This window comes from Podarcis bocagei, assembly GCF_964188305.1.
Source record: "Podarcis bocagei genome assembly, chromosome: 7".
Lineage (NCBI taxonomy): Eukaryota > Metazoa > Chordata > Lepidosauria > Squamata > Lacertidae > Podarcis > Podarcis bocagei.
In genome coordinates, this window is record NC_138132.1 from 11,071,577 (window position 1) to 11,098,153 (window position 26,577).

A 26,577-nucleotide genomic window follows, 5' to 3' on the forward strand; every position below is an offset into this window, starting at 1 on the left:
AAGAATACTCATCGCAAAGTATTGGAAGACACAGGATCTACCCACCTTGGAAGAATGGCAGATGAAGGTGATAGACTATATGGGACTAGCAGAAATGACTGGCAGAATCCGAGACCGGGGAAAAGAGACGGCGGAAGAAGATTGGAAGAAATTTAAGAACTACCTTAAGAAATATTGTAAAATTTACAAATTTTAGAATAATGTGGCTTTTAAAATTAAATGGAGTACAGCTGTAAAGATTAAGTGAAAGGAAAGTAAGGGTGATAATTAGATAAAATCAAGGGTGAGGATTTGCTGAATTAATTTTTTTGAAATGGGAACGCAGAAAGGGGAGGTATGAGGAGGTCGGTGAAATAAGTTTTAAGAAAATAAGGTATTGAAATTATACTTGTTCTTTTTTATGTTATCTTTGTTTGTGTGTGTGTGTATTGTTATGTTTGTTATAATTTGTAAAACCTTAATAAATATTTATATATATAAAAAAGAAAACTTCCAGAAATCAAAGAGAGGGTACAACTACTTAATGGGTTCAGAAGATTAAACACCTATGCATGAAATCTTGGTTCACTTGTATCGGGGGGGGGGGGGAGTAGTATGGCAATACCTTAGCACAGCAGTTCTCTGAGCCACACTTTCAAAATAAAAATTTGCTCATGCTGCAATGAATTTTTAAATTTTTTTTAATAAGAAATGCACTGGAAAACAAAAAGAAACAACACCTATCAGTGCTTGATTTATAACATAGGGCTTATAATATGACTGGGTTTCCCCAGCCACTCTGGGCGGCTCCCAACAAAATATTAAAATACGATCAAAACATCAATCATTTAAAACTTCCCTAAATAGGGCTGAATTCCAATGTCTTCTAAAAGTCAGATAGTTGTTTATTTCTTTGACATCTGGTGGGAGGGTGTTCCACAGGGCGGGAGCCACTACCGAGAAGGCCCTCTGTCTGGTTCCCTGTAACCTCACTTCTCGCAGTGAGGGAACCACCAGAAGGCCCTCGGAGCTGGACCAAAGTGTCCGGGCAAAACGATGGGGGTGGAGATGCTCCTTCAGGTATACTGGGCCAAGACCATTTAGGGCTTTAAAGGCCAGCACCACTTTGAATTGTTCTTGGAAACGTACTGGGGGCCAATGTAGGTTTTTCAGGACCGGTGTTATATGGTCTCAGTGGCCATATAACTACACTGAAATGTAACTGCTTGGCGGCCACTATACTACACTGAAATGTTTAAATGTTTCTTTGGTGGTCCGTATAGTTAAAGCTTTGGTTTTCCCAGAAGTGATGTATGGAAGTGAGAGCTGGACCATAAAGAAGGCCGAAGAATTGATGCTTTTGAATTATGGTGCTGGAGGAGACTCTTGGAGTCCCATGGACTGCAAGAAGATCAAACCTATCCATTCTGAAGGAAATCAGCCCTGAGTGCTCACTGGAAGGACAGATCCTGAAGCTGAGACTCCAATACTTTGGCCACCTCATGAGAAGAGAAGACTCCCTGGAAAAGACCCTGATATTGGGAAAGATGGAGGGCACAAGGAGAAGGGGACGACAGAGGACGAGATGGTTGGACAGTGTTCTTGAAGCTAGCAGCATGAGTTTGCCCAAACTGTGGGAGGCAGTGGAAGACAGGAGTGCCTGGGGTGCTCTGGTCCAGGGGGTCACGAAGAGTCGGACACGACTAAACGACTAAACAACAACAACAACAATCTTCCTGCCATGATTGCCATCCTCTCTTGCCACACCAGGATGGCATGAACCACTGCCTTCGCGTGTGATGTGTGTCTAGACACTAACACGATTAAGTGTAAAGGAAATGTGAAATTGGGTGCCAAGTTCCTGGTTGGGAGACTAAGGTGTGTTTGTGGTCCTGATTGGTTTGAAGACCACTGCTTTAGACCTTTTCCATGATTAATCCTCAACTTCCCAACTCTGTATGACAGTCTGCCTGGACCCAGTTCTTCAGCTCAGATCACATCTTTGCTACCAGCTCTGAGAGGCGGGTGCTGACGAGTTAAGCATCTGAGCAAATTGTTCCCGGAGTGGCTTGGCATATGAGGAAGAAGCATAGAGTTCTAGTATGGGTGCCTTGCAGTTCTTGGGGAAAACCCAGTCTCGAAATCTCAGCTGCCCAGTTCCCCTCTGTGTGGTCAGTGACTCAGCCGGAGGCAGCAGTGGCACTGCATGCTGGGCAGGGAGCAGAGAAGGACCCCAGAACACCAGCTGTGAGGAGACAGGCAGCCTAAACCAAGCCCCCAAAAAGGGTGACCGCAAGATGGGCAGGCCATGGGTGGCGTCCTGGCAGATGCTGCTCTTAGCAGGTGAGAGACCAGCACCCTACAAGGGGAAGGACTTACTTGGGGGGAGTAGGGGATGTCCAAAGGATTTGCTCCTTCCAACTCTGATGCTGGCTGACTTTATTTGCATTTCTCAGACTAATGTGGGGCTGGGAGCTTAACTCTCCCTCAGATTTCATACTTCTCCAAACATTGTCGAGATGGAGCTCTCCAGAATTCCAGCTAGAGGAAGCTGTTGTTTTGAGAGAAAATGCATTTTAAAACATGCAATTAGGTGCATATTTTAAAATGGAGGGTCGCCTTGCTGCTGCCCTAACATTTCCACAGGTGTTGCTGGCAGGGAATCTGAATGAAGAGAGCTGGAGTTACAAACAGTAGAGAGGGAGAAGGACTTTGAAGGTGTCCCCACACCTTCCAGCGAAGGAGCTGTGAGGAAAGGTAGAGGGGAAGTACTAGGGAGGCAGGCTGGGGTTCTTACAGAGACAGAGAGCTCAGATCCCAATGAAGCATCAAAGCAACCATATCAGTGCTTGGATTGTGGAAAGAGCTCCATTAGCAAGGCACATCATCCCACCTCATAGGAAAGAAATGTCACAGGTTTGAAACCATCTGAATGCTTAGAATGTGGAACGAGCTTCAGTCACAAGGCTAGTCCTACTTCACATTTTTAAAAAATCCACGCAGGAGAGAAACCATAGGAAGCAAGTCTAGAGTGAGAGACTAGGATGATGTCCACAGTTTCCAGAAACTCTACTTGTTGTGGGTGAGCTGAGAGTTTGTTTCAGTGCTTTTTTTCTGGGGGGACGCAGAGGGATGCATGGAGCTCAAGGTGGCTTCTGTAGTTCCCCTGTTGCTCATTCAAGCCCCACAACAACCCTGTGAGGTAGAGGTTAGGCTGAGAGGTAGCAACTCTCACAACGGCTGAGTGGGGAATCGAACCCTGGTCTCCCAGGCCCTAGGCTGACACTTTAACCACTGCACTACCACTGGCCAATTTCTCTACCATCCCCAGATTATGGGCAGCAGTCAGCCTGGTTTAGTGTGCATCAGGAGCCTTTTCTGATCTTGCTATTCTGAGTCAGAGAAAGTATTGACTCATCATGGTGACCCAACTCATTGGCTCCCAGGAACAAGAGGATGGATGAATATGATGCAAAGATGATATCATCACCACTCCAACACTAAAACTCTGTACAGAAGGATGGGGTATGTTACAGTGAAGGAGAATTTAAGCTAACTTGCACAAACTGGTCTGAAACTCTTTGGCAACTCCATCGTCTTGGCCTAGAACCATTTCCCCCCTTTTAATTCTTTTTCTTCTCCATCCTGCAGCCTCCATCCCACGTTCTTCCTTCCTGCTGATTCCAGGCCAGGGCAAGACGAAAACACACATCACAGTTGAACCAGAAACCCTGCGGGAAGGACAGAGTGTCATCTTAACCCCAGGACGTGTTGATCTGTTTAGCTGCCACTGGTACCGAGGGGCAGCTGAAGAGAAAAATAAGATCTTTGTTTATTCACTAAGTCCATTTGCTGAACAGAAAAATGGACCTGCCTTCAGTGGGAGGGAGTCCGGGGCCACAGACTGCTCCCTTCGCATCACAGATTTAAGGCTGAGCGACTCTGGAACTTATACATTAAGAATGGGAGGATTTCTGCGTAATGAAATGGGAGCTACCAGTATAACCATCTCAGGTATTTCCCCCCCCCCTCCTTTCTCACCTTTTAGAGATGCCTTCAGATGTCCCCTCTCTTTTATCTGTCCAGAGTTGTTACATTCCTGCATTGCAGGGGGTTAGACTAGATGTCCCTTGAACCCCTTCCAACTCTACAATTCTATGATCTGCTGAGTTTTGCATCTGCCGAGGACCAAGTAAACTTGCCTCCAGAACAACACCTTCTGTGGAGAAGCCCAATCATAATAATAATATTATTATTTTATTATTTATATCCCATCCATCTGGCTGAGTTCAGTAATTATAAGTGAATCGCGAAGGCTTAGATTTGTTTGTTTATTTATTTTTAAGGCTCTGCTAATGGGACACGGCTCCTTTCCTGGAGCAGCTTAGCAGAACAAACTTTATGTTTCCCGAATGTGCCCTAACCCCAAGCAAAATGCACATAAATCTCTCCCAACACGCCAGGAAGAAAACCAAAAGCTCCCTAACCTTTACAACTGCTCCATTCCTACATTAGCTTATAGTGGGTCAAAATTATGTGTCGAAAATAACAGGGTGCTACTTGATCCCTTTAAGATATTCATCAATGGCAATGTGCTGCATACCCCTCAACTGTCCCGGTAAAACTGGGACATGCTGGTTTTTCCCCCACCAGAGAACGGCTGCCTTTTTGAATGCTGTGATCTTGCATGATTTCGCATTGCAAACTCGCCCTGAAAAAGCACTTTTTCAGGGCTGTGTTCATGTAACTCATGCGGAAGTACAGCCCTGGAAGGCAGCTATACAGTGGTACCTCGGCTTAAGAACCTAATTCGTTCTGGAGGTCCGTTCTTAACCTGAAACTGTTCTTAACTTGAAGCACCACTTTAGCAAATGGGGCCCCCGCTGCCACTGTGCCACCGTTGTACGATTCCTGTTCTCATCCTGAAGCAAAGTTCTTAACCCGAGATAATATTTCTGGGTTAGCGGAGTCTGTAACCTGAAGCATATGTAACCTGAAGGGTATGTAACCTGAGGTACCACTGTACTGAGTAGCAGCCTCAAAGTGGCCTTCTCTAGTAGCTACAATTGAAGAGACCTTAACCCAGCAGCTCTCAACCTGTGGGTCTCCAGATGTTGTTGGACTACAACTCCCATCATCCCTGAGCTCTGGCCTTGCTAGCTAGGGGTGATGGGAGTTGTAGTTCAACAACATCTGTGGATGTTGAGAAAGGCTGCCTTAAGCAGGTTCAGTGACCATGAGGACCCACAAATGATGACTGTCTTTCTGTTTCATCTGCAGAAATCCTCTCCCACCCAGTTCTGCAGCCGACAGAATCCCTAGTGGCAGAGAACACAACTGTCACCTTACACTGCAACACCTCTAACCGCCTTGATGTCTCCATCCTTTGGTTCAAGGATGGTAATCCTGTCCCATCTAAGACTGGGCTTTCTGACCGGAACCGAACCCTCAGGCTAACTGGCATCACCAAAGAGGATGAAGGGATCTATATGTGTCAGGCAGTGAACCCTGTCAGTAATGCTATAAGCAACCCCAGTAAGATAACTATGGCATGTGAGTAATCCACTAATAAACAAGGAATACCTTTCCTCCTGACTCTGCTCTCCATGCTAGGGTTAAGAACCTTTCTTCAGGATGAGAACAGAAATCGTGCTGCAGCAGCGGGAGGCCCCATTAGCTAAAGTGGTACCTTAGGTTATGAACAGTTTCAGGTTAAGAACAGACCTCCAGAACGAATTAAGTTCTTAACCAGAGGTACCACTGTATCTGACTTTTAGAAGACACCTGAAGGCATCCCGTTTAGGGAAGTTTTTAATGTTTATTGCATTTAATAATAATAATAATAATAATAATAATAATAATAATAATAATAATATTCTATTGGGAGCTGCCCAGAGTAGTTGGGGAAACTCAGCCAGATGGGCAGGGTATTATTATTATTATTATTATTATTATTATTATTATTATTATTATTAATTAATTAATTATTATTATTAATTATTATTATTGGCTCCTCCTCACCCTGTCCTGTCTGTTCACTATCCCTCAAGCACCCTGTTTCTAGCACTTCCTAGCTCCTCTAAGGTGTGGCCAGAATCCCACCTCCCGTCCCCAGTCTCAAAATCCTCTTCCTCTGCGCCTTCCTTGAGCAGCTGTTGGTTGGGCAGATTCTACCCTCTTCCTCATGCAGCCAGTCCCTGACATGGCGGCGCTTAAATTATGCTGACAGACTCACCATCTGAAGAGGCTCAGAGCTGCACCCCAGTAAAACCCAGTTTACCCAACAGAGTAAGCTCTGCTCCTAACTGTATGGTGGACAGTTTTGCTGCTGTTTTTTGCTGGTCCAGAAACGCTCACTGGGCGGAGGTGTATACAGGATAATGCCCCCCCCCCACCATATTTCCAGCCCCTTGCTTCTACCAGCGGGTCTATAGAGGCTAGATTACAGGCAGTCCTTAATTACTACATCGCTCAGTCTCTTAAATATATGCCTTGCTCTTCAGATTCTTCTGCTTTCAGTTCTGCTGAAGCCCTCGCTGGGACTGTTATCGGGTCTCTGGCTGCAATACTGGTGTTGATGGGAACCCTGACTTACCTCTTTCTCCGTGAGTAAAACCAGAGCAGATCCCAGACTTCAGGAGACCCTTGTCAGGGCCAGGGCTGAAGTAGCTGCCATGGGCAGCAGAAGCCCAGTAAGCAAGGGTTTGGGGGGTGGGGGGCAGGGCCAGGGCCAGCAGCTGTTGCAGAGTAGCAATATTGCACAGCTAGGTAGCTAAACATGTGTAAGACTGACTCCAGACTTCTTCTCCCTCTTTCAGGTGCCCGTCATCGGAATGGCAGAACGTCTTCTCCGGTTGTACCCACCCCTCAGGTATATGAGAATGATCCACCATCTGGAGAAACAAAACCTCAAGTGAGTGAATCAGGGGGCTTCTAGATGGGTGTTTGTCATGAGATGGATATTGTGGAATGTGATCCATGAGAGGCAGTCAAGTACAACATTCCTTGTAATGCTAGAGAAGACATGCGAGGGAATGTTTGGTCCAGCCAGTCAAAACTTCCTGTTCCTCCTGGCTGGAGCATTCTTCCTTTTGCATGTGATAGACGGTGGGTATGACCTAACCTGTCCAGGAAATAAAAGGATGAGTCCCGCAGCACACCTCTCTCTTTTTGATCAGCTTTTAGCTTGGACTGCTCTGCTAGGTCTCAGCTAGCAGAAGCACTGGGATTATTTCCCCCATATGGGGTAGATCCACATGAACATATTTGTAACTAAGTCTGCCTTCAGGAATCCAACTGTGAACTGATGTGAGTAAACATCTTTTATCGACTTTGAATAAGATTGTGGCATCTTTATTCTTTTAAGAGGGATTCAAGGAAACGTATCAGGAACATGCAATTCAATCTGAGACAGATTGAATTGTATAATAGTGAGAGGCTTACATGAGCCTGCAACCAGCTATCTGCTGTGCATGTGAAAAGGGGGGGGTGTAACTCTGCTACATAATATGTATATTATGTATTAGTATTAGGATATTAGTAAACAATATATCCTCTCCTGCCACCCTGAACATTCCCACAGATATTACTCATACAGGCAGATTTTTCATTGAGTTCACAGCCTTCCTTTGGCATCAAGATGCCAGCCCATATTTTCCCCTATGTGGTATTGATTTACACTTTTCCTGGGGAATGTTGGCCACAATCCGTTCGCAAGAACTCAAAGATTCGGCAGTTGTCTGTGCTAGTATAAGCTTCAGCATATTTTTGTGTTCTATCCAGGTTAAGCCTGAAAGTTCCTCCAAGGTCAACAACACATATGAGGTGAGTAGAAAGTCCCTTGCCCTTTGAAATGTTTGGAAAATTTCAACTAGGCTCAACATATCCATTATCAACCAAATAATAGCCCATTACTGAAAGAGCTGCATTGGCTTCCAGTTAGATTTCAAGCACAAGTCAAATGGCTAGCTTTAAGCTTCTCTCATACTGTTTAGGCCTTAGAGTTCACCTTCTCCCACAGGTAGATCCCCAACCATTTGGACCATCTTCTGAAGCCCTTTTCCAGACCCCCCCACCCACACACCTTCAGTGGTAATGTGGGTGGCAGCCACAAACAGAGCCTTCTCTGAGTGGCACCCCAAGTCTGGAAGTCATCCAGAAGGGAAGTTTGCCTAGCACCAGCCCTGCTGTCATTTGGCTACTCAGTGCAAATGGGCAAATCTCCTATAATAGAAATGGGTATCTTGGGAAGTATAAGCTTTTCCCTCCACGCACCAAAGGAAAGAGCAGCAGATATTGCCCCCGAAATTGCTCTTTTACAGCGGCAATCCCTGTATTGTAATTTATCCGAATTCCCATGTGAAGGGCACCGAGGTTCCCAACTGATATAAATTATCCAGACAAAAGGCACTTGCATTGATTTGCTTCTCTTCTTAAAAGATGTTCTGCTTCCAAGAATATAAATAATGTCACCAGCCTTAGTCTCATGCTACCCAGGAAAACAATTCAAAACCAAAATGGTTCTGACTTTCTTGTTTCCGCCTGACTCATCTCCATTTTCTCTTTAGACCTTGCAGCCCAGAAGCCCTTCTGTCTACGAAGAGATAAAGAGATAAGACATGGAACCAACAACTTCCTCTCCGCTGCTGAGGCCTCTCCTGGGCCCTCGAGCCTCTTTCCCGTTCAGATCTGTTCCTTTCAGCTGCAGCTGAGTAACATTTTCTCTGCAGGGCCAGGTGTCAGGAGTGTGGGCAGGAGCCAGGCCCTGTGACCAGGACTGGAGCCTTCCTAAGTTTGTTCTGGAGAGGCAAGGCTCGGCTGCACAGGTGAGGCCGCTTGGTAACTCACTGCACCAGGTGGCAAGAGTTGGGAAGGGATATAAGGTCAGCATTTCCCTTCGGCTCTTTGCCACAGCAACACGTTCACTGCCTTGCTATGTTTGGCTCCTTGGCTCCTTGCTTCCTGACCCTCGGACCCTTGGCTTCTTGCCTCCTGGCTCTCTGACCCTCGGACTCTGGGCTTCCTGGCTTCTGGACTCCCATTCCTTCTCCCACCCCGCCATCTTTCCCCCAGTCCTGACGTCCTCAGCAGGGACTTCGATCGCCCCTGAACTGGACCATGACACCAGGTCCTTCTGGAAATCCTAGTCCTTGTTCTGAAGAAAAGAGCCAGCCTTGGTCCCCAAGGGACTCTCACGTTGGGAAAGACTTGCAGATACTGAGACAGAGACACAAAGGAAGTTCTCCCTGGAAAGGCCAAACAGAATTGCATCTCGTGAGACTAAAGGATTAATGCTGAACAGGCAAGGAATCGCCATGAAAATTCATCAACCTTTTTGTGTACGCCTCTCTTAATAAACACATTACATATGCATTTTTTGACTAGCGTTCAAATTTTTGCAAGCACTTTCTCTGAATGTGATGCATCTTTTCCTGTTGTTTTCATGACTATATTCCTTATTACACTTTCCCTTAAAATATACATGCTTGTAGACATCAGTTGGTTGCAGAACGGCATTGCAAGATTCAGGTGAGTGTGAATTCTGTAGGATGCCTGCATTTTTGTTCCCATGTTCTTCGGGAAATTTGCACATTTGATATATTTGCCTTCAGTGCAAACTGAACTTCCCTTAGGAACACCACTTCAGCCCTGTCCATCTGTGCTCCGCAACACCAGTATTCGGCAGACCAAATATTGCTGCGCTCAACCTCCCATGAACCCCCACCATGCTGCTTGGGGCTGATGGGAGCTAGAGTCTCACAACACCTGGAGGAGCCGAGGATCACAAACACACCCCTGCTCTGTTGCTGATTTCTTCTTCCTGCTTACAAACCAACTTTCCACATGTATCAAGTTTCTCCCCTTGCTTGTATCTAATCCAGCCAAGGAGAACCTTGTCAGGTCCTGATCCTTGCCCTCCTCGAGTGTCGTTGCCTTGAACTGTGATGAAGCCTTCTGCTTGCATAGATGGAGGTTGGAACTGTGTGTGTGCAGAAGAAACCTCTGATTTACATCCTGAAGACATTCATTTACTGCTTAATATCCCTCACTTCTAAGTGGTGTACATTTAAATAAACCATACAGAGAGCAAAACAATAATAATAATAAAAATCCATCCTAAGGTCCAAAACACTAGCTTGAAATGCCTGCTGGAAGAAGAAGAAAAGTCTTTGCCATGCACCTGAAGTTCAGTTGAAAGAACATCTGCCTGGCCTCATGTGGGAGGGAGTACCCTAGGCCTAGGTCCGCAGCATTGAAGGTGTGTCTCTGAGCCATGGGGGAACCACATGGAACAGAGACTCTCCCAAAGATCTCCCAAGATCAGGCAGGAATACAGGGGTTAAGGCAGTCCTTAATGTTGTATTAAAACCTCTGAGCCATTTATTACTATCGAGCATTATATAAATGCGAAGGAAGGAAGGAAGGAAGGAAGGAAGGAAGGAAGGAAGGAAGGAAGGAAGGAAGATAGCTCAGTCAGACTCTTACTCTCAGGGTCTGTCAGGGACCGTGCTGAGGAGGGCTGCATGGAGAAGGAATGGTGGGAGCCCCCCTCCCCCTGCTCCTGATCAGGATCCTGAATCTTCCCAGGAGCAGGAGAACAGTATAGATTTGGAACAGCGGTTTGCAAAGGGACATAGTTCAGAAGGCAGAAGCTGGAAAGTACTGGGTGGCGAACAGCTAGGAGGAGGAGAACTGGGGGAGAGAGAGTTGACAGGCTCAATGTCGCTGGAAAGCATCCATCTGATCAGCCCAAGGTCAAGAAGAGCAGATAAGGTGGCAGCACAGAAAGCACAGTGGCTGTGAGATCCGGTTGCAAAATGTGGTAGTGACATGGGTGACTAGGGAGGAAGAGGGTGGAACCCTTAATTGGGAGCGCCTTCATTCCTAGGAAATGGATTCTTTGTTCTCTCACTGTGATCATTCAAGTTCTAACTGGTAAGAAGACTCCTTTCCCTTTGTTCTGCTTATCTACTGCTGGGAGGGGGGAGCCAATTCCCTGAAGCCTGGCGGGGTCATGGGTTCGAGCCCCAGCTCGGGCAAAAGATTCCCACATTGCAGAGGGTTGGACTGGATGAACTGTTAGATTTCTGTTATGCCACTGTGCAGTTTTTGGAGTCACAAGACTCTGTTGATATTCCAGACCGTTGGAAGTCTCACCGGAGATGGATGTTGATGTTACTGGTTTCCTGTTTCTTTGTCCTGTTGTTCGCTGGCTCTCACAGAGAGCAGGTGCATATTCTTTTCTGTCATGCGTAGATAGAAATAAACGTAGCAATGTAGCACATATTTCGGCTCCTGCTGCTGCTGTTTGGGTACCCTGCAGAATGGGGAGCGTGCCTGAAGCCTCATTAAAGGCTTAGGTCGTTAATCACCGTCGGAGCAGAGGCCGATGGATTCCGAAGATACGACGAGGAGGAGAGCCATTACAGCTCGGTCGTATGGAAGTTCTGACATGAACCTCATGGTCCCTTCCAACTCTACAATTCTATGATTCTAGGAAGGGAGGGAGGGTGGCCAGAATATACCTCCAGGTACAGCCTCACATTCCACCCACCCCTGGCATGTGATCTTTGGAAGAAGAACAAAGTATCTGTATCTGATTGGCCCTTTTCCTGGCTGCAGTCAGAGGAAGTTTCTCCACTCCCCAGCCTGATTCATTTGCCGTGTCCCCAGCCCTTCCTTCCCCATTCCCCTCTGCCATCCATCATCTGCAGCACCAAAGCCTTTGCACTCCTCTCTGCCCCCACCCATTAGCAGTAACTGGACAGAGAGAGGGAAAGAAGGAAGGAAGGAGGGGAGCTAGCTGTCTCTGGGACAGCAGGGCTGCCCCACCCAGCCTCCTACCGCAGGAGGAGGAGGGGGAGGCGTTGAAGGAACCCAGGCATCCTGGTCCTGCTGGCGAGAGCATCCCGCTTAAGTCAAGCCCAGGAGGAGGAGGCAGCAAGAGCATCTGAGTTGAGCAGGGGAGGGGAGCTGTAGTAACAGAGAATGAAAAGAGGCAGTGAAAGTGTTAGAAAGCCAAAGAAAGTCTTTTTTGGTTAACACCCGGGCCTAAATGGCAATGCAAGTGTGCCCTCTTGCTCCATCAGCCACAAGAAAACCAAAGGAAATCAAGCAGAGGTTACGAAAACTGAAAGGGAACTACAACTAATCCAGAATGTGGCTGCTAGACTGGTGACTGGGAGCAGCCACCGAGATCATATAACACTAGTCCTGAAAGACCTACATTGGCTCCCAGTACGTTTCCGAGCACAATTCAAAGTGTTGGTGCTCACCTTTAAAGCCCTAAACGGCCTCGGTCCTGTATACCTGAAGGAGCATCTCCACCCCCATCGTTCAGCCCGGACACTGAGATCCAGCGCCGAGGGCCTTCTGGAGGCTCCCTCACTGCAAGATGTGAGGTTACAGGGAACCAGGCAGAGGGCCTTCACGGTAGTTGCGTCCACCCTGTGAAATGCCCTCCCATCAGATGTCAAAGAAATGAACAACTATACAACTTTTAGAAGACATCTGAAGGCAGCCCTGTTTAGGGAAGCTTTTAGTGTTGGGTGTTTTATCGTGTTTTTAATATTCTGTGGGGAGCCGCCCAGAATGGCTGGGGAAACCCAGCCAGATGGGCGGGGTATAAATAAATTGTTGTTGTTGTTGTTGTTGTTGTTAAGTGTTCAGGAGTTTGACCAACAATGCATGAAATATGGGCTCACTCCTGCTTCAAAAAATAATACGCCAGTGTCTTAGGGCATGGTGCGGGTTTAAACGCCAGCACTATTAAGCCTAAACGAAAACTAAAAATGTGAAAGTAGGGCCCCAATTCATGGTTGGAAATCTAAGATGGGTCTCAGGTCTGGACTGGTTTGGAGATCACTGTTTCGAACCTCTTCTGTAATGAACCCTAAAGTTGCCAACTCCTTATGCACACTCTTCATCTCAGATCGCATCTTTGCTCCCAACGCAGAGAGATGGGTCCTGCCAAGTTACATATTTGGGTGAGAAGTTCCAGGAATGGCTTGCCTGATAAGGGCATAGGAGGAAGTGTACAAAAGAGTTTGGTTTGGATGATTTCCAACCCTAGGGGGGAAACCCAGTGCTGAAAATTCAGCGGCCAAGTTCCCGTCTCTCTGATTGGAGACTTGCTCAGAGCCAGCAGTGGTGCTGGAACCAGGTGCTAGGCAAGGAGTTGAGAAAGACCCCAGAACACTAGCTGTGAAGGGACAGAGAACACCCACAGAAGTACACCCACAAGATGGACAGGCCACGCAGAACTCGAGGCTGGAAGGTCTCCTGGAAGATGCTGCTCTTAGCAGGTGAGAGGTCAGAACCCTGCAATGGGGAGAACTTATCTGGGGGGAGTTGAGGATGCTGGAGGAATTTGGTCTTTTAGCTCAGATCTGCATCTCTCCCACTAATGCAGATGTCGAAACCTAACTCTGCACCCGATTTCATCCTTCTGCAAATGTTGTGGTGCAGTTCTCAAGAATTCGAATTAGAGGATGGTGTCATTTTGAGTGAAAATGCCTTTTTAAACATGCATTTATATGCAAAAGGCCTGCTAGTGACCACCCAGTTGTACGCCTCCGTTTCCTACCTACTAGGATGCAGAATCCGGACCCCATTTCCAAAGGGGTTGCTGGTAAGAGCCCTGGAAGAGGGCATAAGAACTCCTTTTGGAATGAAAGAAGCTTACACGCAGCTGAGCTGGGGGTAGGATCGTGACCTCAGAGACTTCTCAAGAAGGAGCTCTGAGGGTAGCACCAGCGGTATTAGAAACTGAGATAGGAGCTAGATGGCAGTTTAAGCCTAGGTTATGGGTGCAACAAAAGAATGTCTAGGCACACTTTTTTAAATAACGAAAACACAAAGCTGAAAATGAAGGAACTGCAGCTAAAATATTATGTTCATATTTCACATGGTCTAGTCCTTCCCCTGCCCACCCCCTTAATATTCTTAAGAGGGTATCTTCTCCAGTCTTCAGAGAGTAGCTGGAAGTGGGGACACAGAAAAGGGTCTGCCTTTCCTTCCCCTCTGCAGTTTTAATCTGAAATCTTCGGCGCAGTACTGCCCCCAGAGCTCAGAAACTGCTCACGCTGATGAAATTCCCTGTCGCAAAGTGTGCCTGGAACAATGGGAGTTTTGAACGCTGAACACCAGCGGACCAGCCTGTGCTCCTTTCTGAGTCAGAGATGGAGAGGCAAAACTATTGGAGGAGGAACCTCGGTACGCAATGAGATGAGGGCCTTGTGAGTAGAAAGGACTCATCCTGAGTCCCTGAAGGGGGTGAGCACAGACAGGGGCGCAGACCTCCTTCCCTGGGCCCCTTTACGCTCCTGTTTACTTACCTAGAAGCACGGGAGGGTCTTGGAAGGGGAAGTGCCAGAACGTTTCCCCCTTTTTCATGCCCCAGAAGGTGGCTGAGGCTGAGCTGCCAGGAAAGGAACTGACTCAGTTGCCCAATAAAGTAAAGGCTGCATTTATTGTTTGCAGAACAATTCTTGAGCGCAGGGGCGGTCCAGGACATGTTGCTGGTGTGTACAAAATGCCAACCAAATAATAATAAAAATTTATTATTTGTACCCTGCCCAACTGGCTGGGTTTCCCCAGCCACTCTGGGCGGCTTCTAACAAAATATTAAAATACAATAACCTATTAAACATTAAAAGCTTCCCTAAACAGGGCTGCCTTCAGATGTCTTCTAAAAATCTGGTAGTTGTTTTTCTCTTTGACATCTGGTGGGAGGGTGTTCCACAGGGCGGGTGTCACTACCGAGAAGGCCCTCTGCCCTCTGCCCTTGCCACCATGCCTGTGCTGCTGCCAACTCCACCGTTGCAACAAGGTAGTGGCAGCAACCAGGGTGCCACATCAGCAGCCGGGAGCGCTAGGGGTAAATGGCAGCAAGTGGCATGGCGGCATGGGCAAAGCCGCAGCAGGGCTAGCAGTGGCACAATGGCGGGGCTGGACCTGCTGCCTGAGGCGCAATATTCTGCCAGCCTTGCTGGGATCGCCGAAATGGACTGGGATATTTAGAGTGCATTTGTAATGCTTGGTTCCTAATGAGTGTTAATGAATATATAATCGGCTATGATGTCATTCAAAATATACGAATAAGCCACTTCAAAATGATGTGAATATCATACAACACATCTCCTCAACACATTTTAAAAGGGCACTGGACGTCAATCAACCAAAGTCCTGGTTAAAGAGGAATATTTTTGCCTGGCACCTAAAGGTGTATAATGAAGGCGCTGGCCAAACCTCCCTGGGGAGAGCATTGCACAAATGTGGAGCCACTGCAGAAAAGGCCCTGGTGTTGCCACCCTCTCACAAAGGAGGCACACAAAGAGAGGCTTCAGAAGATGATCTCAGGGTCCGGGTCGGTTAATATGGAGAGAGGTGGTCCATATTTTTTTCCTTCTTCTCCACCCGACAGATTTCATCCTGAGTTCTTGCTTCCTGATGACTCAAGCCCAGGACAGTCTTGGAAGGCCCTTCACGACTGAAGGAAATTCTCCAGAATCACAGACTGCCGTCTTCACAACAGAAGGTACTGACCTAAAGCAACTTACTCTCTGCTCTGGGACCAAGGGACATTTGATGAGAGAAATTGGATTTTTATCTCTTATCAGGTCTTGCTATCCAAACACAATGCGTCCTCAGGAAATCCTTTTGTTAGGTGACTGTTTGCAAGTCAACGATTTCCATTGATTCCTATGGGGAAATTTCTATTGCGTTCCCAACCATGAAATTCTTACCCCCAAATGGTGAGGGGAAACCTGGGGAAACCCTCTGAAACCTTGCAAGGGGCAAATGAGGAAGGGCAAAATGCTCTCTAATTTGACCGATCTCTCGCCCTTCCTCCCTCCCACCATGGTTTCTGGCGAAACACCTGCCATGGACCAGGGAGAAACCCCCAAAAGGTTGTTTAAGGATGCATGTGAGTCCAGCTGTTTGGATATCTGAATCTGCAGTGTATATAGCCAGGTTGGGTACTAATGCCTCACGTTTGGATAAGTGAATTTTCACATGGCAAGCGTTTGGATAGCGGGACCTCTGCTGCGGACAGGAAAATGTATCTGCCTTCATTGGGTGGGAAACTGGGGATTTAAGGCCAAGTGACTCTGGAACATATACACCACAAATGCAAGAATTTCTGGGCTGTTATGAAAATGATATATCAATGGTATCACCGTGCAAATTGGCAAAAATGTATAAATCTAAATCAAATTATTGTTGAAAATGTAAATAGAAAGAAGGTTCTTTGTATCATATGTGGTGGTTTTGTAGGAAGGTTAAAGCTTACTGGGAAATGATATGTAATGGATTGAAAAGGATGTTTAAAATAATGTTTGTAAAAAACAAAACAAAACCAAAAACCAGAAGCTTTTCTTTTGGGAATTATAGGGACAGAACTACCTGAACTGTATAGAAACTTATTCATGCATGCTACTACAACGGGAAGAATGTTACTTGCCCCAAAATGGAAAGAAGTAGAAGTCCCACCAAAGGAAGAATGGATACAAAAACTTATGGAATATGCAGAAATGGCAAAACTTACCGGAAGAATAAGAAATCCAGATAACAAACTTTTAATAAAAGAATGGAAATAGTTTGTTGAATATTTACAGAGAAATTTTAAACAGATAAGAACATTGGCAGGATTATTGTAATAACCTGCAGTTTCATAAGAGTATATATTTAAAGTAGATGAATAAATGAACAAATTAAATTAATTTGGGTATGCAGAAGATGTTAAAAATAAATTTATGGAACCGCAGAAAGAGGGGGAAGTGAGTCAAGTTTTGAAGTGTTAAAATGACTGTAAATTTATGGAAATGTATAAACTTGAAAAAGCATTAAAAAAAATAATTTCTGGGATGTGAAACAGAATATAAACATAACCATCTCAGGGTTGTTCCCCCCCCCCCAGTTTCCCATCTTTTAGGGGGATGCCCTCAGTGTGTTCCTTTTATTCACCCAGAGCTGAGTTCTCTTTTCAGACTCTACATTTTTAGGGAAAGTTGCTTTGTGAAAGCGTATGTCTCAGGCAAAATTACATGTATATTGGAAGAAATTGACTCCTAAAATGTTGATGGATTTTCACCAGGAGGTGTATTTTCTTTTCTATAACTTTCAAACGAATGTGGAGAACTGAACCCAACCCAAGATTGGAAAAAATGAGAAACAGAAATCCCTAGTCTGGAGGGGGCCCAAGTCCTCTTCCGTTTCCTTTAAGTTAATGGTCCTTTTCTCTGTCCATCCCCACTGTCAGGAATGAGCCAGCTCCTAGTGGAACTTCGCAGCTAGATGCAGAAAAGAGAGGGTTAGATCTGACGCAGGCTGAACAGTGGCGAGTGTCCAGTGCGACTCCCTTGGACATTGAAATGCCGGTTGCCAAGGGAACAACTGAGAGTGGGCTGGAACACAGCCAAAGCTCTCAGGAAGTTCAAACAGATGCAAGCAGACACAGAGATAGTCTGTCAGAATGGGAAGAGGCTGGAGCTAATCCAATAAGTCTGAAGAGTTGGGGAATGGGAGGGCTGCTAGACAGGATGCAAAACCAGAGTCTTAAGGTGCGAAAGTTCAATATCTTCTGTAGGAACCAGAAGGAGTCTTCAGAAGTGTCATCTTGAGTAATAATGTTGGCTGCTTCGTTAGAGCTGTCCAGAGTTATCTGTTAGTTTTTAAAATAAATCCTCCTTATTATTTACCTACGCTTACTCCTTTTTAATTACCTATGCTTACGCTGGAACCTGGACTCCTGGCACCCACCCTGCAGCTGCCACCCATTTCATCTTCTTCTCAATGCATTCACAAACTGCGACCAGGACCATAATATCAACGACAGAGGAACTATCAGATCTACACAAAGAAAATAACTTCACTGATACAGAAACAGGTGGGAACTCAGAGCAATAGTTTGACCTCCAAGTACTGAGGGGAGGGGAATTCTTACAGTTCCAGTTCTGAGCAGCAAGCAGAGGTGTTAACCTTGCTTCTTTCAGATCAAGGGATGGATTTCACCTAGCAACTGAAGTTCCTAAAAATATTCTCCGCAGGCCCAGTCAACCCTTCAAAAAGTGTGGTGGCCACCATCGTCATCATTGTGGTTCTGCTGGTACTCGTCGGAGCTGGGTTTCTGCTTTACTTCTTTCTCTGTGAGTAACACACTGGAACCTAGGAGCACAAGACTCCCAACCACGAGAAAGAAATGATGGTTCGTGTCCAGAGCAGGAAGGAGATGGGGAACCTGGAGTCTCCCCCTTATTAAGGAAGGAGATATGTTTGTAGGCTTAAAATCCACCCCTTTCCTTAGACCCTTTGGAGACCCTGTAAAAAGTGCTCCTAGGAACCTAGGAGATCATGCTAGTGGTCCATCTAGCTCAGGACAGTCAACACTGACAGGCAGCAGATTGCAAGCAGGGGTCATGAATCATAGAATCATAGATCAGTAGAGTTTAAAGGGACCCTGAGGATCATCCAGTCCAACCCCCTGCAATGCAGGATTATTATTATTATTATTATTATTATTATTATTATTATTATTATTATTACCCCACCCATCTGGCTGAGTTTCCCCAGCCACTCTGGGTGCCTCCCAACAGAATATTATTATTAGTAATAATAAAGCGATAAAGCATCAAACATTAAAAACTCCCCTAAACAGGGCTGCCTTCAGATGTCTTCTAAAAGTCAGATAGTTGTTTATTTCCTTGACATCTGAAGGGAGGGCATTCCACAGGGTGGACGCCATTTCCGAAAAGGCCCTCCGCCTGGTTCCCTGTAGCTTCGCTTCCTGCAATGAGGGAACCGCCAGAAGGCCCTTGGAGCTGGACCTCAGTGTCCAGGCTGAATGATGGGAGTATATGCAGGTATATATCCTTCAGGTATATGCAGCTGTCCCGTGTGGGGATCAAACTTGCAACCTTGTCATTATCAGCACCATGCTGTAACCAACTGAGCTATCCAGTCTCTCCCAGCCCAACCTGGAGATGCTGATGGGGATGGCACATGGGACCTTCTGCATACAGGGCAGGTGTTCTACCTCCAAGCTGCCTTATAAGAAGTCTTCCTTTTGTTCCATCTTGATCAGTATTGTCTACACTGAATGGTCCAGAGATTTGAAGAGGGGATGCTCCCAGCCTCACCTAGAGGTGCCCCTGGGGACGGAACTAGGGGTGTTGTGCTTGCAAAGCAGATTCTCTCCCACTGAGGAATTATGACCCTTCCCCCTTGCCCTTCATTTGACTCCGAGCCTCCTCCTTTCTCAGGTGTCCGTCGTAAGAGCCACGGGACACCCACCCAGGTCATCTCCGTGACATCGTTATATGAGAACATCTCCCCTGCTCAAGAGGTGAGGCCTCAAGTGGGCGACACAAAGGCTTTGGGGAATCAGCTTCCTCCCCTGTGGCAGTAAATAAGATCAAATGAAAGGAACGTCTTACCAGTTAGATTCTTTAATAATCACAGCGAGAGAGAAAAGAATACGTCTACCTAGAAATGGCGGTGCTCCCAATTAAGGGCCACTCCCCCCCCATTAATCCGCATCTCTCCTATGTCTTGTAATCTGAGGTTGTACCCTCTGTACTTTCTGTTCTGCCACTTTCTGAGCTCTCCATGTCTTTGGGAAAGGCGGGTGAATGCTATCCAGAGATTGTGAATCTGTTAACCCTCTCTCTTTCAGTGTTTCTTCTGCTAGCTGTTCACCACCCAGTACTTCCCAGCTTCTGCCTTCTGAACTATGTCCCTCCACAAACCGCTGTTCCAAATCTATACTGTCCTCCTGCTCCTGGGAAGATTCAGGATCAGTAGGAGGGGGAGACTTCCTCAGTGCAGCCCTCCTCAGCACGGTCCCTGACAACTATTCAACACTGGCTTTGAGATTTTGAGGTGCTGTCGAGAGCATAACAGTCCTTGTCCAGGGGTATTTACCAACTTTAAACAGGAAGATATGTATTTATTAAAATGCATAATAACAAATGTATCACATGATAATCCCCAGCCCACAGTGATTTATCAGGTGCTACATTAACACAAAGCTTAGGCTGAGAGACAGTAGCTCAGGAGTGCCCAAACTTTTTTTAGGATTGAAGTTGTAGAACTTTTTTTTTACAATTTTACCCCAATTTTACCCATTACCTACCATGGGGGCCAAATTAAAAGAGTCCCCAGAAACGGGGACTCTGAACATGCCTGCAGTAGCTGGTCGCCCAGTAACCTTGCAGGGATTTGAACCCTGGGTATAACAACCAATAAATGACCTTCAACCATTTTTAATTCATTCCAGGTCATGCCCAACAGTTCCTCTGCTGCTGACCAGGGATACGAGGTAAGCACTGGCAGGAGCTCTTCATGATTTACCCTTCAGAAAAGACCCGGAAGAAGCCAATATTAGGCAATAATTTTGGAGGTGGTGCTGGGTGCACTCCAGGGAGCCTCGATGCAAAGGAGAGATGGGCTCTTGTGTCTCTGAGAGCTGGTCAGAGGACGGGATTTCTTACCTTTCCCTCCTCCCAGGCACAAACATCAATCATGTCACCTGATGCACTGCCTCCATTTCTTCTTTAGAGTCTCCAGCATGGAGATCAGAACGTCTACAACGAGTTGATGTTCAGACAAAACCCATCGGAAGTCCCCTCTGTTGGGTCGTCTCCTTGACTCTCGTTGCTCATCCCTTTTCAGAGGAGATGTGCTCATTTCAGCGCATCTGAAGTGGGGATATCATCTTCTCCATCAAAATGGACCCTCCTTCCTTCAAGGCCTGTCCTTCTGCAAATCCTAGCCCTCGCTTCGAATGAGCAGCCACAACAAATCAGGATCAGAAGAAGAGTCTGCTTCCTCGTGACCCTGCTCCCGTCTTAAGATGGAGAGGCTTTCACAAACATCCCTGCTTGCCGAGGGATTGTGGGTGGTGAATGCTGAGTTTTTTGGGTGGGAATTTTAAGAATTCACTGGATGCCTAGATCCAGGTTTGGGGCAAGTCATCTTTGGTGAGAGAGCTCCAGCAGAGACTGAAAATCACTAAACACGCAGCGAAATAAAGCATGGAAATATAGGCTGCTGGACCTTTAAAATATCCCCTTCTTGGTTGCTTCCAAAGCTCCCCACTGCCCTCAGCATAGAAAGAGACCACAAATTTGGTAAGTTAAAAATGGTTTACTTGCAAACTCTTTGAGACCCACCATCTCCTCCCATCCTGCTTTTTCAGTGGCAGGAGTGGGCACATGTGGGAATATTCAGGGATGCAGGAGAGGATATTTGTTTGATTATAGCCTTTCCAACTTGTGTTAACAAGTTCACAATTTAGCAGAGTAACATTCCCCTTTTTAAACTCACAGCGGATGGGTTTGCTCAGGCTCACTAAAGCCTCTATAATAACTGTTCTGGTATTTCCCCCTTATTCTCTCATAAAAGATAAGACACGACACAGTCTTCTATGAAAGTATAAAAAGAGTTTACTCACATTCTGTTCACAATAGGATCCCAGAAGGAAGTCTTAGCTTAGAAAAGTAACATACACCTGGAAACTATCTCATAAGGAGACAGTCGCTTTGTCCTCTCTTGGCTGGAAGCCAAGACAGCATCTTTGGCTAAGCAGATGTTGCTTCTTTGATGCATGTGGTCAAAGAGAGAGAGATGGCTGCCCTGCCCTGTGCTTTTGTCATTACCTGCACAGGTGAGGCCACGCCCACCTCTAGTCACATGCAGAGGAAGTCTGTCCCAGCCCAGAAGGAAACAGGAAGTTTACCTGCTGGCTGGACAAACATTCCTCCCCATGTGTAAACATGTTCACTCTAGGAATGTTGTACTTGACTGCTCTTGTGTTTCACATCCCACAGCACTGTTACGATATAGAAGCAATGCGGCCGCGAGCTGCTGGTAGCTTGAAAGCAAAACATAATGGGAATGTTGGGACTGTTCCGTGGGAAACAGAGGGACGGTCTATTCACAGTGCGAAGCACCGGAATTAGCTCAGAGTGTAATATGAGCTGTACAGGAAGTACAGGAGGAGTTTGTCTCTCGACTGCCGGAGTTTGAAGAGAGCAGTCATGTTTTCTGTAACGCTGCAAAGACAGAAATAAAGGCATGTAAATACGTTTCTGTCTATCTCTTTCCCCTGCCTGGGGGGGGCAGGAAAGAGGGGGGGGTGTTCTTCTCACGCTGAGAAGGATCGCCTATCGTGACCTCTGCCTGGATCTTGCCGGGAAAGCAGACAGGGAGGTCATCAGGAGATCAAGCCGGGTGCCTGGAGAGTGGCCAGTTTCTCCTGATAAAGGCTTGATTCCCAACAAGCACAAAGATGACCTTGGGTCCCCTGGTCCCCCAAATCACCTTGGGGGTTTTCCGGGGATTTTACAATCTCACGTAACCCCCCCTTCCCTCCGCCTGAGTTCCCCCCACGAATGGGAGAGCTGCTTTCATGGCCCCAGACACGAACTGGAAACTGCAGCCGCGTATTTTAAAGACTAACAAGCATTAAACAACCAAAAGCCTTCCCGTTAGGTATTTTAGGTCAAGATCTGCCGAAAGAGAAGAGGACATTATTTATGTATGCTACTACGGTGGCGAGAATTCTGATAGCACAAAGCTGGAAGACTGGAGAAATTCCGACAAAAGAACAATGGCAAGAGAAATTGATGGATTATGCAGAACTGGCAAAACTGATGGACTACGAGAAAAGGACAACAGTGACTTTGAAAAAGAGTGGGAACCTTTTATAATATATTTGCAGAATCAAAGAAAGAACATCGACTTGATGGCAGGATTTAAATAAACACTCGCATCTTTATTAACAGAGAACATTTAAAATAATAAAGAAATGATATAGTGGATTTTAAGAAACAGCAGTATGTAATAAGGGAGTAACAAACCAGAAATGGAAGCTGAGGGAAACCCAGGAGGGAAGAGGTGTAATATGTATGCTATTGATATGAGATGTATGCAATGACAGAAAAGAAAGTGAATAAAAAAATATTTTAAAATAAAATAAAGACTAACAAGCAAACCCTATTCCCAGCTCAATCAAGATTTGAACTGGGTGCTTATAGCTATAAGTCTCTGCTTCTGAAGGAATATTGATTGACTTGAACCATTTGTTCTCCATTTGATGTGTTCTATGCTGAGTTTAAATTGTGTTAGCTGCTGTGTTTTCTGCAGATTTCTGCTAGGGTTCTTGTTTTGACTGAGCTCCTTTGTTTCGGTTTCTGGATTTTTATTATAAATTGCGTTTTGTGTTTTATTGTAATAAGTAAAGCACCTGGAGAACATGGCTGGGTGGCTGGTATACAAATGTAAATAATAATAGTAAATGATTAGCAATAATAATAGATGATGGTGAATATTTGCTCAATAAACAGGTTGTCTGAAAGAAACCGCAGTCTGCTGAGTTGACTGTGAGTAGCACCCACCCGTCTGTATGGTTATGTAATGTTTGACTCAACGCTGCAAGACTGATAGTTCTGATAATGGAGGAACGTTCTCTGAGGGAAACCCCGTTGAAGTGAATTGTGCAAGCATATTGTTCATTTAGAGAAGATTCCCACAGGATTCTGCCCCATATTACTTAATTGTGTGTGAGAGAGAGAAATTGACGTGCAGTTTCCTCAGGCGCCTGAAAGATTTGAGTCATGACACCATCTATTGCTTCCTTCTTCAGTTGTCAAAACAATCTTTCTGTGTTTCTACAATCACCTCTCCACACTTTGAGTCATCTATCTGGGCTCTTTCAGGCTGTCACTATTTTGGGGAGACAATTTGCAGGCCGCACTGCTCTGCACATAACTGGATGCATTTCCACAAAGGCAGGGATGTGACTTTATTTGGATGCTATGCTTTTATACGTGCTGTGAGCCGCCCAGAGTGGCTGGGGAAACCTAGCCAGATGGGCAGGGTATAAATCCTATTATTATTATTATTATTATTATTATTATTATTATTATTATTATTATCACCTATCAAACACCATATACTGGTCTGCAACTGCCCACCCCAGCTTGCCAGTTGACCACTCCAGCTGCATGAGACTGAGAGGGCAATAAAAACAACATGCGAGTCTTTTTACATCTCCTCTGCAGTGCCATTGGACACTGGACTTTGGGAGCCATCTATGTTCTCACATGATTCCTTTTTGCACCAGGATGGGGTGGAGAATGGAGTGTCCTTCATGGAATTATAGAGTTGGAAAGGGTCCCCAGTGTCATCTAGTCCAACCCCCTGCAATGCAGGAATCTCAGCTAAAGCATCCATGGCAGATGGCCAGCTGACCTCCGCCGAAAAATATCCAAGGAAAGAGAGTCCCCAACCTCCCAAGGGAGTCCATTCTGCTGTCGAACAGCTCTTATCGCCAGAAAGTTTTTTCCTAATGTTTAGTCGGAATCTCCTTTCATGTAACTTGAAGCCACTGGTTCGAGTCCTACCCTCTGGAACAGGAGGAAACAAGCTTGTTCCCTCTTCCACGTGACAGCCCTGGAGATATGTGTCTAATCATCTTTTAAGGCTATGCTAGTGGGTGGCCGTCACTTGCGGGAGCGAATTTCACAGGTTAACTATGGGCCGTGTGGGAAAAGTCCTTTCTCTGGTCTGTCCTGAACCTTCAACTTCACTGAACACCTCCGAGTCCTAGCGTAGGGTTGCCATATTTCTAAAAGTGAAAATCCGAACACAAAAAATGTTGAGCTTTTTTAGCCCAAAATTATTGGGCAAAACAAAAAATAGGGAGTTTTTGAGCTATTTTTAAGTGTCCAGATTTTCACAGACCCTTCGGCGATTCCCGTCCGGACATTGCTTCCACCTGCAGTATTCCGGCTATGTCGGGGAAATTCCAGACATATGGAAACCCTAACTTAGCTCCCCTACCCACCCACCCCCCAAACCATGTCTGCCACCGGCTGGAAGGAGAAATTCAAATACTTTGAAATACTTTATTGTCACTTGTACAACTTGTATACAGTGAGATTACACGAGCACCCCCCACTCAGCTCTCTTAGTAAAAATTTCTTAATTCGCACTCCCACCAAACCCGAAAGTCAGTTGCCCTGTTGTTATCTTTTCATTCAGCAGCCTAACAGCCCACGGATAGAAGCTGTTCTTTACCCTGTTGGTGCAACTAATCATGCTTCAATATCTTCTGCCCGAGGGCAGGAGATCAGGAAAGTGCCGGCCAGGGTGTGAATCATCCCTGAGAATTTTCCTCACTCTCCTGAGGCAACCTTCTTCCGTGATTATCCAGCGGATTCACGGGACAGCCCATAATATCTTGTGCTGTATTCACCACCCTCTGTAGGCACTTCCTATCAGTTGATGTCAAACCAGCGTACCACACCGTGATGCAGTATGAAAGGACACTTTCTATTGTGGACCGTAGAAGGAGAACATCAAATGTTGATTGACATCGTTCTTTGGCAATATTCTGAAATGTGGTAACCTTTCCTCCATCCCCTTGATAAATTGGGCAGTCCTTTTCTGAGCCCTTTTTGCAACTGTGCAATATTGTTTTATGTACAACAAAACATCTGGAGGCAGTTAAGACCTGGCAGCCTCTCATTGGCTCAGGCTTTGGGCTGGGCATCTGTGTCTGTCTTGTGGCCTCATCATTAAAAGGTAAAGGGACCCCTGACCATTAGGTCCAGTCGTGGCCGACTCTGGGGTTGCGGCAATCATCTCGCTTTATTGGCCGAGGGAGCCGGCGTACAGCTTCCGGGTCATGTGGCCAGCAGGACTAAGCTGCTTCTGGCAAACCAGAGCAGCACACAGAAACGCTGTTTACCTTCACGCCGGAGCGGTACCTACTTATCTACTTGCACATTGACGTGCTTTCAAACTGCTAGGTTGGCAGGAGCAGGGACCGAGCAACGGGAGCTCACCCCATCACGGGGAATCGAACTGCCGACCTACTGATCGGCAAGTCCTAGGCTCTGTGGTTTAACCCACAGCGCCACCCGTGTCCCTGGCCTCGTCATTAGCTGATGCTGAAGAAGCCACGGGCTCCTTCCTTCCCCTTTTTCTTCTGCCAGATGCCCACCAAAAGCTTTTGCTCCCTTCTCAACTCCACCAGCACATGACCTGGCACCCAACAAGAGGGCTGGGAGTCACGGGAGGAGGAAGCCCTGCTCTGCCTGGGTCACACTGAGGACGGGGTGCCCCTTCCCTCCCAAGCCCCTATTCCACTCCTGGACTTGCAAACCACCCCCTGGAGCACTCGTGGGGGGTAACAGGAATAGCAAAGGAACCAGGCATAGCTGTCAACGTTTCCCTTTTTTAAAGGGGAATTTCTTTATTTCGAATAGGATTTCTCGCAAGAAAAGGGGAAAGTTGACAGCTATGAACCCAGGCATCCGGCAGACAGCACTATTGTCCTGTCAAGCAAAGCCCCCAAAATGGAAAGGCAAGCAGGGCATCTGTGGCTCACCTGGACCCTGCGAAGGTGTGTTGCAGGGGGTCGGACTAGATGACCCTTGGGTCCCTTCCAACACTATGATTCTATGAAGAGCCCCTGGCAGGCAGCCCTCCTCCTGGCTGTCTTCGCCTTCATCGACTCGTCCGCATCCGTGCCGTCCCTTTAGTCGACATAGTCTCCATCGCTCTTTTCCCGTCGGGGCCGCCCAGGAG

The 26,577-nt window shown here is 46.4% G+C and overlaps 2 protein-coding genes and 1 long non-coding RNA gene across 5 annotated transcripts in view; 2 read left to right on the plus strand and 1 right to left on the minus strand.

Annotated features, from left to right (window-relative positions):
- Positions 1-8,747, plus strand: part of LOC308590453 (cell adhesion molecule CEACAM21-like) — a 43,137-nt gene extending 34,390 nt beyond the window's left edge. The window contains exons 1-7 of one of the 2 annotated variants that reach the window (XM_081200516.1): positions 2,180-2,322; positions 3,631-3,993; positions 5,260-5,532; positions 6,483-6,584; positions 6,798-6,892; positions 7,762-7,803; positions 8,547-8,747. In XM_081200516.1, coding sequence (XP_081056642.1) covers positions 2,277-2,322; positions 3,631-3,993; positions 5,260-5,532; positions 6,483-6,584; positions 6,798-6,892; positions 7,762-7,803; positions 8,547-8,594 — 969 coding nt within the window. In that variant the 5' untranslated portion in view covers positions 2,180-2,276 and the 3' untranslated portion in view covers positions 8,595-8,747. Of the gene's footprint in view, positions 1-2,179; positions 2,323-3,630; positions 3,994-5,259; positions 5,533-6,482; positions 6,585-6,797; positions 6,893-7,761; positions 7,804-8,546 lie in introns of those variants that run through there. The other variant, XM_081200513.1, reaches the window with a different exon arrangement.
- Positions 8,748-13,108: 4,361 nt separating this feature from the next.
- On the plus strand, positions 13,109-20,913 carry LOC308590561 (uncharacterized protein). 2 transcript variants are annotated; one of them, XM_081200710.1, is made up of 7 exons: positions 13,109-13,283; positions 15,404-15,517; positions 17,750-17,869; positions 18,030-18,128; positions 19,242-19,324; positions 20,258-20,299; positions 20,539-20,913. In XM_081200710.1, the coding sequence occupies exons 1-7, from the start codon at positions 13,223-13,225 to the stop codon at positions 20,626-20,628; spliced, it is 609 nt and encodes a 202-aa protein (XP_081056836.1). In that variant the 5' UTR covers positions 13,109-13,222; the 3' UTR covers positions 20,629-20,913. The 2 variants fall into 2 exon arrangements, with proteins under 2 accessions (XP_081056836.1, XP_081056837.1); XM_081200711.1 differs by having other exon boundaries at positions 13,156-13,290.
- Positions 20,914-20,919: 6 nt separating this feature from the next.
- LOC308590650 lies at positions 20,920-26,530 on the minus strand. The gene is made up of 3 exons (XR_014009840.1): positions 26,378-26,530; positions 22,267-24,610; positions 20,920-21,811 (listed from the first exon to the last, which is right to left on the minus strand). It is a non-coding gene; the product is annotated as an uncharacterized lncRNA (long non-coding RNA).
- Between the last annotated feature and the right edge of the window lie 47 nt (positions 26,531-26,577).

Bases quoted from the DNA above. Each gene is read 5' to 3' on its own strand.
- LOC308590561 (XM_081200710.1), top strand. From the start codon at position 13,223: ATGGACAGGCCACGCAGAACTCGAGGCTGGAAGGTCTCCTGGAAGATG. The intron at 13,284-15,403 runs GTGAGAGGTCAG...TCCACCCGACAG, and splicing joins GAAGATGCTGCTCTTAGCAG to ATTTCATCCTGAGTTCTTGC. The intron at 17,870-18,029 runs GTGGGAACTCAG...TATTCTCCGCAG, and splicing joins CTTCACTGATACAGAAACAG to GCCCAGTCAACCCTTCAAAA.